Source organism: Macrosteles quadrilineatus, unplaced genomic scaffold (assembly GCF_028750875.1).
Source record: "Macrosteles quadrilineatus isolate MER2022 unplaced genomic scaffold, UCM_ALF_1.0 Scaffold_6__1_contigs__length_79288215, whole genome shotgun sequence".
Lineage (NCBI taxonomy): Eukaryota > Metazoa > Arthropoda > Insecta > Hemiptera > Cicadellidae > Macrosteles > Macrosteles quadrilineatus.
This window is the reverse complement of record NW_026542599.1, coordinates 31,041,973-31,059,817: the sequence shown is the minus strand read 5'-3', so window position 1 is coordinate 31,059,817 and position 17,845 is coordinate 31,041,973. Positions and strand designations below refer to the sequence as shown.

Here is a 17,845-nt window from a genome sequence, read left to right as displayed (position 1 = left end):
AAGTTTGGTTTTTAATGAAATGTTAATTGCTTATTATCAAATAAATAAATTACTAAAATTTGATTAAAAATACACTCATAAACAAGGAAACTACCACAGTTTACTTATTTTCCGTAAGAATAACGTGGGAGTTTTAAATTTACATTTTTTTATATTTTTTTTATCCTTTAGTAAAGGGTACAATCAACACTTCACTGTACTACTAAATTATTGTTGTTTTTAAGCTCCAATGGAAATAAATTGCAAAAATTTATTTTTTGTGAAAAAAATGGAAAAACCAATTTTTCCCCCATTAAACCCTTATTACCATAGTCCGATAATGCTGTTCGCTACTCATTTGAATTAATGTAGAGTACCTAATTTAATCAAAATTATAAGCTTTTTGCTTGATTAATCATTCTAATAGACAAATGAATTTGAGCGGATGGGTTTTTTTTGGGCTCCAGGGACATAGAAATGAAAAAGTAATTTGATCCTGGGTCTAGGTCTTAACATGAGACCTTCGGTAATAGTTATTCCCTAAATGGAAAATTTTCTAAAAGGAATGTAAAATTATGTAATAAGTACACACTTTATAAAATATTGTTATTAAACACATCTAAAGGGTATAAACCTGATCACAAAATGGGCAAGAATACATTTGTGTAATATCAGCCATTTTGATAAATTATGAACAAGAACCAAGTGTTTAAATTCAGTTGGTGTATGGAGTCTATGTCTCTTTATTGATGTAGCTTCATGCCCTGAATTAATTATAAGGATTATTTCCACGACCTACCTATCTTTGTATACGGTACAGTTAAAATATCTCATTTTGTGCAGGTCTAAATTTTTCAATAATAACATGCTGGTAAACTATTACTTTTACTTAGTCTAAACAGACTTTTTAAAGTTTTTTGACAGAATACAAAAGAATTTGACCATCACAGGAGGTCAATAACTTTCCCCTTTTATGAAAATCTTCAAAACATTTTTATTAACAAACTGTAAATATTTGTGAAAAGTGTAAAGTACCGTATAAGTAAATATGGTTATGAAAACTGCAGACACCCTTTTGTAGACCATCTAAAATAAACTATTTTTATGTAAGTGACATTTTGATCCAAGTAAATGTAATTTGTTACAAGTTTCATTTCAAATGAAAGCTCTTACTCTAAGTGTTTTTCTGTGTCAGAACAAAAAATCCACTCTCATGGTTTCACCCCATTGGCTTTAAATTCCCCTTGTTAGAATGATTGCATTTTTTCTTGTTAGAGGTTGCAGAATTTAGTAGCTGTCAATTTACAATAAATAGTAAACGATTTTAATTTTTGTAATATATTGATGTTGCGTTCAATGTAAACTTTTTAACTAAATAGGCTTAACTTGTTCACATTTCTTATGCTAGGATTGTCCTTGATTTTGAATGAACTTTTTTCCCATCTTTAAATATTGAATGTCTCATAATATGTGTCTCAATCGTCTGAATTCCAAGGGAAATTGATAGATGTAATTCTTTGTTATTTGGCTGTCAACTAACGATGATGCTATCTAACAAAAAGTTTGACTTCAGATAGTCCAGGGTTTGGACCATTCCATTCGAAAAAACTGCTAACAAATGCTAACGGCGTGTATATGTATATGTATATGATATATGTATATTAATAACCCATACATTATTAATATACATATACAGTATCATGCATATATAATGTTGCATTTTAATATTTAGGACACCCAAATTAATTAACGTTTATTTTGAGTAATCTGGATAAACTGATGATACAAAATTATTATGTTATTTATCTATATACTATACTCACTATTAAATCACAAAATGGTTAATGACATTTTTTAGGAATTTGTCTGAATTAAATTAATGATCAGCCTATAAAAGTGTTATTTTTAATCACATTCATTTAGGGAGTTAAATTGATGTGGAGTATTTAAATAATCTACTCAGTGTGTGAAATGATTTTCTGACCTAAGTCGTTTGCTAATCACATCCTACTGAAACATAATTCGAACACATTGATTGTTATAATTTAAACTAATATGTTGTAAAATCCACAATACTTTAATGTGGCATTTGTTTTACAAATTCAATTATACTGTCAACAAATGTAATTTATATTTTAAAATATGTTTTACTAAAACAGTTTCTTTTTTCTAGTGAAATGGCCAGTGTAATGAACAAGTTCAAGGTTATTCTATGGAAAAGCTACGTTCTGCGCAGACGACACTGGCTACTGAGCTCATTTGAAGTGTTGGCACCCCTTCTCTTGTTCTACATCTTCACTAGATACTGCCCAAAGGAGATTAAAGCAGAACAGGATTACGTTATATACCCTCCCCACCGTCTAAAGGACCTTGTAGACCAGTTTAACATGGGGCAAGGAGAATTCCACCAAATAGGTTTCGCCCCTTTCACACCAGCCACGGATGAAATAGCTTCCGACTTGGAGGAAAAACTGTCTGAAACAAACCTTCGTGGAAAGTTCAGTTAGTATGAAGAAGATTTTGTTTACACGTCAAATCAAATCATGACAGTAAAAATAACCTGTAAAGGCTGGACCACAGTTCTAGGCGTCTGGCAGTCATGCGTAGTAACGAATTTGCATTTAATCATATGTTAGCCCAAGTTTTGACAGATGGGGAATTAACACAGCAAATTAATGTGCATGCGTCAGCCAGACGCCTAGAACTGTGGTCTAGCCTTTATCAGCTGTTTTTATTAACTTCAGCTACAAAAAGGTATCAACGAAAACATGGGCACTTTCAAGGGCTGTAGGACGGGAAACTGGATTTTCTCCATCCTTTTGACGAACTTCAATTGATTTGTCGTGATCAAATACAAAAAAAGTTTGCCTGTACACACACTTGTTTTAGAATATAGGATAAACTAATCTACTGTAACTTGTTGCATAAATACTTTTTATAGATTTATATGTACCCCAAAAATTGAATTTTACTGAAGCTGTTCAATTTTTTCAGATATTACTAAATTTACCAGCGAGGCCCAGTTAAATAAATGGTTGAATAGTAGAAATGATCCCTTTGAACTGATGAATATTGTTGGCATAGTCTGTGATGTTGGACCTATCAAATTAAAGTACAAGATAAAAAACTACAAGGAAATCGCAAGTTCTGTCGATGAATTATTTGGATATCCGTTTGAATCAGGTATGTTCTAAACCCATTCCTCAAACATAGATGAAAAAATGTAGCATTGTGTCTATGTTTCAATGTAATTTATAATTGTATACTGTAATTCAACAAAGACTGTGTTAGAATACAACAATTTCTTTTAGTGTAAAAGCCAGTGCTTTATTTGAGGAAAGGCTCTCGTTCTATTCACCAACTTTACATTAAAAATATATTACTTCATATTTTCAAAAATTATAATAACATTTTGCACGGAATTACACATTCACACAACACAAGGTATTCTTCAAGAGTTTGTATCACTATAATTGATATAATTGATATATACATACCTAACAAAAAAAATATTCTTTTTCTTCAATTAACTCCTTTTGTATCTCATATATACCGTTCTGTAACATCTGCTCTTATTTCAATAATTTAGCCATTTTTGATTCACCTTCTCTCAACTTATGCTGCTTTTTTGTTTCTGTTTTCTTTATTTTATGTTGTAAACTTAATAGTTATAGTAAAAAAAAATTATAATTTGTTCTATGTAGCAAATTTAACAGAATTAATCATTCATTCATATTTTCCTACATCACTAAAATCATAAACACAAATCAAACTTTGTCAAATTTGTTGCTTATGCTAGGAAGGAAATTGACCTCAACAGTCTCACTCTTTAATCCAAGATGCTAGACTAGACTAGAATAGCAACTTGTATAGACTTTTTCCTCAAAAGCAAAACAAAATAAGATAAAAAAGCAAAGGTTTCTACAACAAAAGCATTTTTAAAATAACAGAAAATGTTTTGCTATTGCTATACCGTACAGGTTAGAATATTTTATACATTTGTTTATATTATTTTCCTTCCTGGATATCCAAGAAAGTTAGTGTGATGTTCATCTATGTTACAATTTTTACCTATTTTTTGTTTCAGGAAAATATTTTTTGAATATGTTTTTAATCATACAAATGATAATTGACACAAATTTTATACGTCGTTTGACAGGAGAAAAACATGAAGTAAGTTTTCCATCTTAATTCATCTATGGTAGGATATTAAAGCTAATTATGTAGTCCATTAACAATAACTAAATTTGTACCAAAATACATATCAAATTAAAATTGCATGTTAATGTTAAAAATTATAGCTTTTGTAAACAAATAATAAAAGTTTTGACAAGCTAATTGAACCTGTTTTTACAATGAGTCTAAACAATAAGATTTGTAATTGACATTCAGGTGAAAATAATAACAAAAAAATTTATTGAATACTATCAACAATGCCAAAGGTAAAAATATCTTCATAATTTAATAGCTTTTTTGTATTTTTTCATGCATGTGACTCCACAAAATGATTTGAAGGAGCATACTGAATACCCGTACATAAGTTGTTTTTCATGCTTTTTCTTCACTCTTTGGCACTTTGTCTTTTTATAAAATGTATTAGACAATTGCACTTTACACATTTTATAATCAAAACAACATTTTTTTCAGATTGCACTGCAGAAATTCCCAGATCTTGGTTTTGAAATATTAAGTGTAGCAAACTATGTATTTCCTATTGTTACAACTTGTAGCTTTGTTTTCATTATGCCAGCAATTTTGACAAAAATAGTGGAGGAAAAGCTGACTGGAATAAAGGTGAGAGTTAACTTGTATTACTTGTTTGTAAGCCATTGTAGCTAGTAATTTTAGATCTTTGACATGAAGTCGTCATTGTATCCATATGGACAAGATGAAACTAGTTTTATACTCAAAGTTGAATAAGTCATTCGCAGAGTGTGATGTGTGTGCTACAGTGAGTTATATTTTCTCCCTTAGGGTTGCCACCTTGGTAATATAGTTTGCATGTTCTACAAAAATCAGCACACTCTGTCGGTGACTCAATTCAACTACCTCCATTTTCATTCTAAAACTTGTGACAACATTTGGAGGGAATTTCTAGTTCTATCAACAGTCAAAGGTTGGGCTTACTACTTTTTCTCACAAAAATGTGGATGAGTTGCCATCCAAGTTTGGTGAGTCTGTGGCTCAGTCGGTAGCGTCACAGACTTCAGGCCCAAGACAGCGATGTGCTTGGGTTCTGATCCTGGTCACTGCCGCCATCATTTTGTCAGTACAGTTCACCTTTGTACTGTACCGGCTTACCACTTGCTTTGCTAGACACGTTCCACGCACGGGCAGTTAGTCTATGTGTACGGGCAAATGCAAGGTTAAAAGATGCCACCAACCTCTATAGACAGTTAAATCTTCTTGGGTTAAATCATTAAAATGTCGAGGTTGAATTTACATTGTCAGTTAAGTTATAGACAATCTAAAGACAAACATTTTACTATGTCGAACCATTTTTTATTTGTGTAGGCCTATCTCATATTTTCATAATTCCAGGAGCTCCAGAAGATGACAGGTCTCCATACATGGATGTTATGGACAGGATGGATGATTCATTCTCTGATGGTGTACAGCATATCTGTCATCATCATAACTGTTATGTTTAGGTGAGTGTGTGTACAACCAATAATTACACAAACCGTTATTGAGGTGAGAGCCTTAAAGTTTGCCCACTTTTGTGTACAGTTTGGAGCCAGTTTCACAAATTTGTATTATATATTCAAGCTTTTTTTCTCCTATGATTTACAGCAGCATAATTTACTAAACACTCATAGAAAAAACAAAAGACAGAGTTTCCATAGAATTAAGTACATTCAGTTTCATTATAAAGTTATAGTTGTTTTCACCAACACATTAACAGTATGATATTGATAGACCAACAATAAAATAAAAATTTTAGAATATAAAAATAGTTCAACGCCAGAGAGAGGGGGGGGCAGAAATTTACGGTAAAGAAATTAGGAATTTTTCCGCAACATACTCAAATATTGAGTTACTATACTAATTTTTGTAAGCAATATCTGGTAAAAAAAATACACAAAACCCCTAATTTTTTATCACTTTGTTTTCAAAAATTTTCTGGATGATGAACTCTCTTGTGGACCTGTCAGACGCCCTGACAAGTCACGCCTGTACAATTCTCTGGTGGCATCCTTAGCCTTGGTTCAAGACTCTTGTTTTTTTTTTTTTTTTTTAAGCTGTATCTTCTGGCTATTTCTTCCATATGTGCAGGCTTCCATGGTTGGATCGTTGTGAACTACTGAATCACAGGTTCTCAGACAACATTTGTGAGCCCCTGTACCAGGTAGACAGCTGGTTGGTCATCTGGTATCTGTTGATGTTGTTCATAGTCACCATGGTCCTCTATTGCTTCGCTGTCAGCACATTCTTCACAAGCCGTAAGATTGCAAATGTTTTAAATTATATCAAATCACTGAACAAAAATTTGCAATTGTAGAGGGTTCAAGTAATACCCAGATATCCGGTATCAAAAATAGTATATTTCACTACAAATCCTGAAAGTGTTGTTCAGGGCAAGATAGTGGTTTACGAGCGTGGCGAAGCCGAGCGCGGAAACAACTACCAAGCCCCAAAATGGATCTTTTCAGATGAGTAGTGACGATATTTTTAATTGGGTTGTAAAAATTCACACAAAGCTTGGTTTTATATGATAATTGTTTTGTATCAACATTTGCTTTAACGATATAGATGCAGTTTTACAAGCTGGAACTGAAATTCCTTAAAAAAGATCTTGCAATGAGGGTCCTTCAAAAAACTAATATCCTAAACCAGTTTGTGTATAGTTAGAATTAATTTCCAGAATGATGGTGGGTTTACGTGATCCTGTAAGCAAAAATTTGGCCATTTCAAATATTTTGAGATAGTAAAAGACATGTTCTTTTTATTTTACACTTTTTCTAGCATTACTGAAATACCTGATGCTTTATCAAAAACAAATCTAATAAAACCAACTCTCCAATTGTGTAAATCATTTCCAACTCATTTCAGCCAACTTAGCCACGATTGTCGGCATATTGCTGTGGATCATTCCTCCATTCACGATGTTGGACATGTTAACGTCTACATCTCCTGCTAGCAAGTCTGCCCAGCTCATCTCTTGTATCTCTCCCCCTGTATGTCTCTCCTGGGCGTTTACCATCTTTATCAACTTTCAACATAAAGGTTGGTTGTGATGATTTAGATTTGAGACGCATGAAATTATATTTTTCTTCTTGGGGGTTTGAATTTTTCATTTAACACTTTTTATGTTTAGTTTTACTCTTACTAAAGAACATTTTTAAGATTCCTCCAACAAACTATAAATTTAAAGTTACAACAAATGCTTGGGAATTGATTAAGATAAAAACTTAAAATAATTTTGAAGCATTTATCTTCAAAATTTTTTATTCAAACCAAATTACATCCTTTATTGCCATGGACATTCTTTTTGCTTTAACGGAATGAGAAAGCTGAACATAGTTCATTGTCTAATTGTCAACTAAATACAATAAGTTAGGTTTAATTTGTTTTGCTGTATCACAGTCATAGAATGTTAAACAATCAACGCTATTTCAACAAGACTAATTTGTACAGGTAAATTTTGGTCTTGGAGCAGGTTCTTTGAGAAAGGAACCACTGGAGGTCTGTCTCTTGCTCATGTCATCTTCATGTTTTACTTTGATTGGTTCCTCTTCTCCATCATCACTTGGTATGTTGATGCAGTAAAACCTGGGCCTTATGGGAGAGCTAAGCCATTCTATTTCCCACTGAAGGCAAGTAATTGTTAACCATTAACCTTTTTTCCAACTCAGTCTTAATCTATAAACTCAGACAAATACTGTAGTTAAGTTCTTTTAATTTTTTTTTATTTACTACCGCCATAGACAAATAGAATAATATAGACCGACAGCACATCTGCGGTTAGCATATGTTCCGGATGTTCCGGTGTCCACCACTAGGAGTGCCTTTTATTTATGGCGCACACTGCTGCAGCGTCCGCTGGTAGCACACAGCTCCTCGTCTGCAGCAGTGTGCACCGTAACTACACGGCACTCCTAGCGGCACATTGTGGAACCTTCTTTTGACAGTCTATATCTATTCTATTTGTCTATGCTACTGCATAAATTAGTATTTTTTTTTTCATTTACACTATACAAATGTTCTTCTTTAAACTTTGATTGGCCATATTTCACATTGGTTGGCAATTTATTTTACGAGTAATCTACTTTATATTCTCTAAACTTTCTTCCTAATTTATCATACATTCATGTAGAAGTACACTTTCTCAGTTTTTCAGATTTTACTATTTCACTTTTTATTTCCACCCTGTCAGTAACAATTTGTTTACATTGTAACAATTCAGCATAAATAATAATTTACTAATGTTTTAGCTGTGGAAATCCAACAAAGACAATGTTGGTTCTTGTGAGATCGACGACCAGAACAATTTTGAACCACCCCCAAAGGACACGAAAATTGGAATTAGCATTCAAAGTTTACGTAAAGTTTTCGGGCCCAAAGTAGCTGTGGATAAAGTCAATCTTGATATTTACGAGGGAGAGATAACAGCTCTTCTCGGACACAACGGAGCTGGCAAAACTACGACAATGTCCATCTTGTGTGGTAATTCAACTTTTATGTATTGTTTGTGTAATAAATGGCCTAGGTTTTAAGGACTATTACTGGGATGGTAGGCGAATGGAAAAGAGTTAATCTTGGTATAATAAAAAGAAAACCTAACACCATACACTAAAACCAGAGTATTTTCATTATCTTTCTTACTCAAATATTGATTGAAAATGTAATCAGTGGCGCAGTAAAATATTTTTATTGATCATTGGTACATTTTAAATTTTTATAGTACCCGGTATATTTCTTGTACCAAGATGAAGGATTCTTTACCATTCAGTGTAGTTATTATAAAATTGTTTGTTTGTGTTGAATGTATCTTCTATATAAATAAAATTAGAGTTTTGTCTGTACATTGCTCAGAATCATACATTTTTAGGTTATTTTTACGTTTTATACATTAAAGAAGCCGAAACAAGTCTCATCTAAATTTCTGTCTGTCTGTCTGTCTGTCTGTCTGACACACTCAAGATGGCATTTTACGCAATCTTCTCCAGGAAAACGAGAGTACCTATCAAGACCCAAGTCATTTTAATGTATTCACTGGATTGGCGAGAGTGTCTTTAGCCATTAAAATATGGTCTCACTACTTTGTAATTAAAATTACGGCCATTCAAAAATGCAGTTTTGTGCGATTTTTGTCAAGTTTTCTTCCAATTTGTATCACATAATCATCTATGAAACAACGAACAGCTGTTCGGATCAAGATTATTTTTTCTAGCTGTCACTGAAATGTTTACAAATGTTGTTTACAAACACCACAACCATTTGAAGGCGATCACGTTTTGAAGGCAAATCCCATCCAAGTGAGATTTTTTTTTTTTTTTTTTTTTTTTTTTTTGTGGGGGCTGGGGTAATGGCATACCCCTAGCTACTTCGGCCTGGAGACCTTTTGTAGCACCCTTTAATTTATTCTGACAGCCCTAGGCTCCTCAAGTAGCCCAGGAGCTGAAAGACACCCAGCTTCCTTATCTCTGTTGGTTCCAGGAATAACCTCCCCAGAGATATAAGCCTTCTATGGGCCAACGCTGGACAGTCCAGCCATAAATGTTCTGAGGTTTCTACCTCGTTCTCACAGAACCTGCAGAGGTCTGTTTGTGACCTCCCTATGGTCCTGAGATGTTTCCTGATAGGACCGTGCCCTGTTAACACTCCTACTAGCAGACTAATGTCCCCTTTCTTAAGGCTCGGCAAGTCTTTCCAGCCTTTATCAGTGGGGTCGATTAGTAATTTGGACGTCCTCATACCTGGGTGGTTCATCCAGGCCAGAGCCTTTTGAACCTTGACCCAGTCTTGGACTTTGGCTACTCCTGAGCTTATGGGGGTACCACAGTAGGGTTCTGGTCCTGACAGTTGGTCTTCCGCACCCTTCCTGGCCAATGCATCGGCTTTTTCGTTCCCCTCATGCCCCGAAGGTCCAGGAACCCAAGACAATTTGACTTGGTTTCGCTCTGCTAACTTTTTGAGGGTGTTTTTACACCCTTTTACTGTTCGTGACTGTGTCACACATGACCCCAGCGCCTTCAGTGCTGCCTGGCTGTCAGAGAGAATAAGGATTTTACCCTTTCTTAGATTCTTGCTAATAATATTATTAGCACAGCACTCAATCGCCAGGACCTCTGATTGAAAAACTGTTGTTGTTCTGCCCAAGGCCAGAGATATTTTGGTTTTGTTACCATACACTCCCAGCCCTGATCTCTCATCCTTCCGACTTCCATCGGTGTAATAGACCAAGCATGCTCTGTCATTGCTGAAGTTGCACTGTTGCCAGTTGTCTCTTCCCCCTATTGCAACTTGGTAAGGAATCTCGAAGTCGTATTCCTTTGTCATGAGGTCTGGTGTGCCTAGTTCCATGTCCATGCTTGGGAATCCCCTCAGGATGGACAGGTGGCCAGACTGCCTCTGTAGATTCAGCTCACCTCTGCTGCCCATTTTTAGTGCAGATATGGCTGCGCATTTCTTAACTTCCAGCCCTAGTGGGAGCATGTCGAGTATTGCCTCCATTGCAGCTGTGGGACAGGATTTCATGGTTCCACAGATCCCCGAGCACGCTAGCCTTTGCAGCTGCTGCAGTTTCCTGCCAGCTACTGTCTGCTCTGCCTTAGGCCACCATACTAAGGCTGCATATGTAACCATTGGTTTGACTATGGCTTCATAGGTCCAATGTGTGAGTTTGGGACTGAGTCCCCATTTCTTGCCAAAGGTTCTTCTGCAAGCACCAAAAGCACCTGTACCTTTTGCGAGTACATAGTCAAAGTGCCTGCTCCAGGTCAGTTTCTGGTCGAGGTAAACTCCAAGGTATTTTGTTTCCTTCACAAGTTTTACACTTTTCCCCTGAATTTTTGGGGCTGTTAGGTTAGTTCTCCTTCTCGTAAAGGAGATTAGCTCTGTTTTGTCAGGGTTAATTGTGAGCCCCTCTTTGGAGCACCACCCCTCAATGAAGCTAACGGCTGTCTGGGTAAGGTTGTTCACTGTGGCTGCGTGTTTGCCTCTGACAGTCAGAACTAGGTCGTCTGCAAAGGCTTGGAGGTCTATGTCTCTCCTGTCAGCCTCTCTCAGTAGATCATCCACCACAAGAGCCCACAGCAGGGGTGAGATAACCCCTCCTTGAGGGCAACCCTGCCGAGCAATGATAGCTGTCGAGTAGCCTCCCAATTCTGCCGTCACCACCCTGCTCTTGAGTAGGGCATTTATCCAAGCTGCTACGTCGGGGGAGATGCCCCTGCTTCTGACTGCAGCCTCTATAGATTTGTAACTCACGTTGTCAAAGGCACCCTGAATGTCCATGAAGACCCCTGCCATAATCTCCTGGTGTTCTAGGGTTTCCTCGATCTTTGCCACTAGGGTGCTTAGGGCCGTCGTTGTAGATTTGCCCTTCATGAACGCATGTTGGCTCGCACTTAGGGGGTTGATAACTAAATATGCATCCCTAATGTGGCGGTTTATCACTTTTTCCATAGTCTTTAGCATGAAAGACGACAGGCAAATTGGCCTGTAGGATTTAGGCTGGGCCTGGTCTCTACCTTTTTTCAGCAGAAACGCCACCCTTGATTTCCTCCAACAAATTGGGATGTAACCTAGGGCAAAGCTGCCCCTGAACAGAGCTATCATATGATTTAAAAGGACCTCTAGTCCTTCTTGGATGAGAGCTGGGAATATTCCGTCCCCGCCTGGAGACTTGAAAGGGCTGAATGAATCGACAGCCCACTTCACGACCTCCGGCTTGAACAGCTTACTCGAAAATCTTCTAGCCAAAGCAATGTCTCTAGGTGATTTCCTATTCCAGGGTATCACGTGTTGTCCTGTTGAGTTGCCTAGTGGGGTGTTCCCTGGGAAGTGGGTGTTCATGAGGACTTCAAGAGTCTCCTCCATTCCTGTTGTGTGACTCCCATCCTCCCGTTTTAATGTACCGAGCGGGTTAGGCACATCTCTCTGAAGGGCTTTTTGCAGTCTAGCTGCTTCTGGTAGGTTTTGAATCCCCTCACAGAACTGCCTCCAGGACTTCCTTTTGCTTTTCCTTATCTCTGAGTTGTACTCCGTTAGGGCTCTTGAGTAGTTAGCCCAATCCCTAGTTCTTTTGGTGGTGTTAAAGAGTTTACGGAGTTTACATCTCATCTTGTTTAGCTTCTCATTCCACCAGGGCACATTTCTTGTTGTCCTTTTGGTTTTGAGAGGGCAATTTTCCTCAAAGGCATTTAGCATTGACCTGTTTAACTGTTCTGCCTTCATGTCAAGGCCGTCAATGGTCATGAGTTGGATCACCTTTTCTTCAACTTCATCCCTGAGGGATTCCTTGTATCCCACCCAGTCTGTTGTTTTAGGAGCCCTATAAGTCAGAACGCTTTTGACGCTTGCTATCAAGTCAAACCTAATATGGCAGTGGTCAGATAGAGAGGCTTCATCAGAGACGTGCCATCCTTTTGTTTCCAGGTGACCAAGGTTTAACGATAGGGTGAGGTCCAAAATTTCCTCTCTTATTCTATTTCTGAAGGTTGGTACATTACCTATATTTTCTATCTGTAAGTCAACCTTAAATATAATTCCAGGAGATCCTTACCTCTTTCATTTGTGTCCGAACTCCCCCAGATGGTATGGTGAGCGTTTGCGTCACAGCCGAGGATTAGGGGAATCCTCTTGCTTCTAGCATACTCCACCAACTGCACCACCGCCCCCGGAGGACAAGTTTCTCCTGGGTTGGGGAAGTAGGCTGAGGCAACTAGAGCTTTTTGCCTCCCTGCAGTGGAGTCGAAATCGACTTGGATTGTTACCAAGTCACGGCTGGTGAATTCTGTAACAGCTAAGCATACGTTGTTAGGGTTCATGAGGATGCAGGCCCTAGGGTTAGCAGATCCCCTATCGTATACCAGCTTACCCACCTGGGTTGGAAGACCTCGAATTGTTCCTCCTCTTACCCAGGGTTCTTGTAGGAGGGCAAAATCGAGCCCTTCGGTGGCAAACCTCCTGCCCAGGGCTGCTGAAGCACCTTTGGCATGATGGAGGTTGGCCTGTATGAATCGGGAATTCATTCCCGTTTCCTGTCTGAGGGGTCACTCTTACCCCTCCTGTCACGGTGATGGGACTCCCTTCTGTCCCCTTGTCTAGGGTTGCTGCTCCTTGGCCGGTACTGCTCCCTTCTTGTAGTTGAGGGCCCCCTGTGCCTCTCCTCTCTCCTTTCCCGGGAGTTTCTCCTGTCGAAGATAGGGAAGTGCCGGGAGTCTTGGCTTCTCCTTTCTTCGCCCCTCCTTGACTCCACTGACCTCACCGTGGAAGTGGATGTTGAGGGTGGTGTCCTTTTCCTTGCACCCAGGGTGGCAGATGGTGGTTGCACTGGCGGAGCATTTGGTGACTGCGCTGGCGGAGCGGTTGTTGGCTGCGCTGGAGTGACGGTGGCCTCCCCTTCAGCGTTTGATGTTATGGTGGACGAGGGGGGCTCAGGCCGAGGTGCCGGAGCTGATTGAACAGCTCCCTCCTCCGGACCTTTGCCCCTCAGCTTCAGCGTGACTACACCGAATCTGTAGGCCACAATCAATGGACGGTCCCTAGTGATCCTGGCAGCCGTCTTTGGGTCGATGGACAGGACCAAAATCACTGCATTTCCTTCGACTTCCACTCTGCTCAGAGCCCTCCAAGTCTCTGCTGGCAGGTCTTCGTTTTGCCTGTTGAGTGCCCACAGGATGTGCTGGGTCGAGTACTGGCTACTGTTCGGGAAGTAGACCGTTAGGACTTTTGCCTTGGGAATGTCTCCCTCAGACACGACCTTCACGGTTATCCCCCCCTCAAGGCTTATCCTTTCGCCTTTAGTTCTTATCCAGGCAGCCGTCTCCTCATTTGCGCAGACCAGAACCATGTAGCCCTGCCTGCTGTAGACTGCGTTGAATCTAGGCCGAAGGCCTTCCTCTGGAGCCTCACTCCAGACGAGAGTCAAGATGATCTCCTGAAGTGCATCCATCTGTTCGCTTGTAAGCAGGACCTCGGGGTAGTCGGAGTGGATGACTCCAATTCTGATCCCCTCTGTCGCCTGTTTATAAGAGAGTTTGTGGGGTTGACTGGTTGCCTCCTGGGTAGTAGGCGTTGCCCCTGCTGAGCTCTCTTTCTTCCTGTTTTTCCTCATACGGGCTTCTTCGGGGGTAGTTGTGTCCTGCCTAGGTCTTTTTGGCCTACTGCTGGTCTCCCCTTTATTGTCATTCCTCCCTAGTGGCTCGAGGCTCTGCTCATAGGCTTCCTGCCTTGGAATTCCCCTCCTTACAAGCCAGAGGAATCTCTTCGTTCTGGAACCGCACATCTTTCGCCAAGGTTTCCTTGATGTAAGCTTGAGCTTTCCAGATTCTACCTCTAACTCCTTGACAGTTTCGGAGCCGTCTTCATTGAGGAGGCCTTCCTCCTCCGATAGTGTCATTGCATAAGTGAGATTAAAAACGTTTTTATTACATAAAGGATTTAATTAATCGCAAGTGGAATAATATAGTGTAACCGTAAATTAAATAACTAGGCATCATCCAGGTCAGGAACCAGAAATATGTGTATAAAATTGTTTTGGAGTTTTGATAACCAGAAAGAAGACATTGAATCAAGATTGAATCAGTGTTGTATACGGCTGGGAAACTTAAATTTACTAATGACCGTCGCCAATAGCTTAGAAACAATGTTCTACTCATTGACGGCTCTTCAATGGCGGTTGTGTAAAGTGTTAAGCAAAATATTACAACTGCAGTGGGTGATTGTAACAGAGGTTTACGGATGATGCTGAACTCGATTTTCCAATGTGTCACTTTCTGTTCCTACCATTGACTATATAAAGTCAATAGTTCCTACTCACCGTGTGATGCAATCGCTGGACCATACAGCCAATAGGCTCATAGCCCTTCTCTTGGGTACGTGTGGTACGTATGCTTACCCAATTATTTATAACAACCCTTTCGACAACGATCCTTGATAAAGAAATAAAATTATAAACGTCCAAAAACCCAACGTTGTGTGATTTTTGTCACATTTCCTTATAATGTTAATATATATATACCAGCAACCATTGTTTAGAGAATACGTAATCTATTAAATAACAGAAAGTTATGTTGTATAAGGTTTTTTTTTCAAACTGACACCGATAGAGTTGTGTACAAATAAAGCAATTAATGGGAAATAACTTTGATTGCCGATAACTTTTTACGAGAAAATCCAAAACCAAGAGATCAATAACCTTGATTAACGCATATAATTGGTCGGCTGTACTACAGTTCTTAACTGTAAACGTTGGTTTTTGGTACGGTACTGGTTCTTTTCCTTTTAACCTTTAGTAGCAGCAAGAATCATTTTTACGTACCAACACATCACAGTAATTTACAAATTAGTTATCGTTGGTGTTGCACCTTATTTATTACAGGCGTAGGCCTATTCAATTTAATTGATGTGTTCAGATAGCATTTCCACAGAATTTCGAGTCATCTCCGGTCCAAGCAAATATAAATTGTTATGATCAAATTTTATGTCATTAACAAAGATTTCAAGTACTAATTTTATATGTACAGTAGACCCCCTCTTAACCGACCCTAATGGGACTGGACCTAGGTCGGATAACTCAAAAGGTCGGATAAAACGGGCAATCCCTAAAATCATAACATAATGAAGTGCTATTCATTTGGAATTATATAATCATCATTTTGAAGTCATACTTGCATTATTTATAAAATAAACTACTCTTATCTCCTTTTTCATATTGATAGAAAAGTCACAAATAAACACAAAACACAGTTAAGTCAAATAGGCCTACTTTCAGCGGAATATATTATTATAATACTAGGCAAGAGTCAATAAAATTCCTATTTTAATAACTTTAATACTGTAATGTATTAATTGATGCTTTCCAAATACATCGTAATACAGTACAGAACCTTTTGTCGACATTAAAGATACAAGCAACCATTTTGTTACAAAACAGGACGTTTATTTATAGCCTCTCACTGGAGGCTCCAGGCACAAAAACTATCTTGACCTTGGAGTTGTTATCCCCCTTTCCCTGCCTTCCTTACAAGTTGCGTTGTTTGTTTACTCCGGCAATAAGATAATCAGTTCTCAAAATCGTAACGTACTTTATGATGTTATAAATTTGCCGCACAGATAACAAATCAGATCAGATGTGCTCGAGCTACGAACGATGATGACAAACTGACAATAGGCTATGCTATATTTTTTGTGCTCAACACAAAATAGCTTATTGTTAGTCATATCCTGTGGAGATAGGCGTATGGTTCAGTTCTCATCGCCCAGCGTGGGAGCGGAAATGCCGAGATTCCTAGAAAGCGGCGGTTAAACCGAGCTGCTCTCAAATCAAGGTCGGTTAAAACAAACTGTATTATTTTGCGATCGAAGGCGGATAATCCGATTATCGGTTAATACGAGGTCGGTTAAGAGGGGGTTTACTGTACCTTTTTATGCTTAAAGCGTAGCAGATTCCCTAATTAAGTTCGGTATTTTTGTGTGTATGTATGATGGTAACGCATTAATGTCCTTGTTTCTCAATGTTTCACGGAAAGGACAAGAGCGCCTTGATAATGAAAATGTCAACCCGAATAAAGTGTTAAATTAAGAGGTTGAGGTACAGTAGTACCTTAAATACTTTTAACCATTATGTTATAGTCCTTTAAATTCTGAACAAAATTGTACAAATCCCATTTCCGTATATTTACTCTCACCGCTTACACATGATAAAGGTTGTTGACAAACTTATGGGAGAAAGTATGTGTCAGAATGCTGAACCCGTTTATTTAGTTTAATCATTGGATATAACATATGGACCAACAAGATCCGGGTGACATTTAATTGCGAAGCATTAGTTTTGGCTTGAAACTGTCAGATACTGTATTTGCGAAGGAATAGTTTTGTCAGCATATCTGAAAGTATGCAAACCAACTGCTGTGCTTTATATAAGAAGGTTTTAACTGACTATGATAAGATCCCCGTGCGTAGAACGGGCACACAGCTAGTTTTATAATAAAACACATCGGGCTGTATAGTTATTTAGACTAGTGATGGGCGATACGGGACAATGTATCGATACTGCGTATCGATACGTATCGGAACGTGGTGTATCGATACGTGTATCGTATCGTATCCTCATGTATCGATTTTTACCCGTATCGGATAAAATATCGTTTCGTATTGTTTATTTATAATTTTTTTTTAATTTAAATATCTCAAATATTCAAGTTGCATAGACAAATACTATGTTACTTACAAGCTTGAAAAGAGGGTTAGTGCTTGTAATCTTACCTCAGAAAAACCGTTTCCTTCCTGTGTCTTTTTATTTGTATCAAACATACATATTACATAACCTCCAAATTCCGGTAAACCCTCAAAATTGGAAAACATTTTATTATTGTTTTCCTAGTTTTTACACAGGGATAATTAATTGAACCAAAAAGTACTAATAATGATGGTGGGTATGTCACTTACACATTAAATAGTATAATATGGATAATGAGGGTCCCCACTTCCATTAATGGTGGCCCTAGTCACGGCCGCCTTTAACTACAGGCCGCGGCCTGGTAGAATTGGCAACATCGCAATCAGTGACAGACGTCCCATAAGATAACATGGCAGACAGGTGACATCAGCTCATTAATTCACACTTTAATGATTTAAATTTAAATTTATGAACATAAATTTATTAAAATATTGAAAATAAAACATACAGAATTGA

The 17,845-nt window shown here is 38.1% G+C and overlaps 1 protein-coding gene across 1 annotated transcript in view; it reads left to right on the top strand.

Annotated features, from left to right (window-relative positions):
- The first annotated feature begins 2,156 nt into the window (after positions 1-2,156).
- Positions 2,157-17,845, top strand: part of LOC128997438 (phospholipid-transporting ATPase ABCA1-like) — a 41,484-nt gene continuing 25,795 nt past the window's right edge. Inside the window, exons 1-9 of the mRNA XM_054423075.1 lie at positions 2,157-2,481; positions 2,974-3,162; positions 4,067-4,152; positions 4,627-4,773; positions 5,521-5,630; positions 6,256-6,422; positions 7,033-7,206; positions 7,618-7,796; positions 8,415-8,646. Of these exons, the coding sequence (XP_054279050.1) occupies positions 2,157-2,481; positions 2,974-3,162; positions 4,067-4,152; positions 4,627-4,773; positions 5,521-5,630; positions 6,256-6,422; positions 7,033-7,206; positions 7,618-7,796; positions 8,415-8,646 (1,609 nt within the window). The remainder of the gene's footprint in view (positions 2,482-2,973; positions 3,163-4,066; positions 4,153-4,626; positions 4,774-5,520; positions 5,631-6,255; positions 6,423-7,032; positions 7,207-7,617; positions 7,797-8,414; positions 8,647-17,845) is intronic.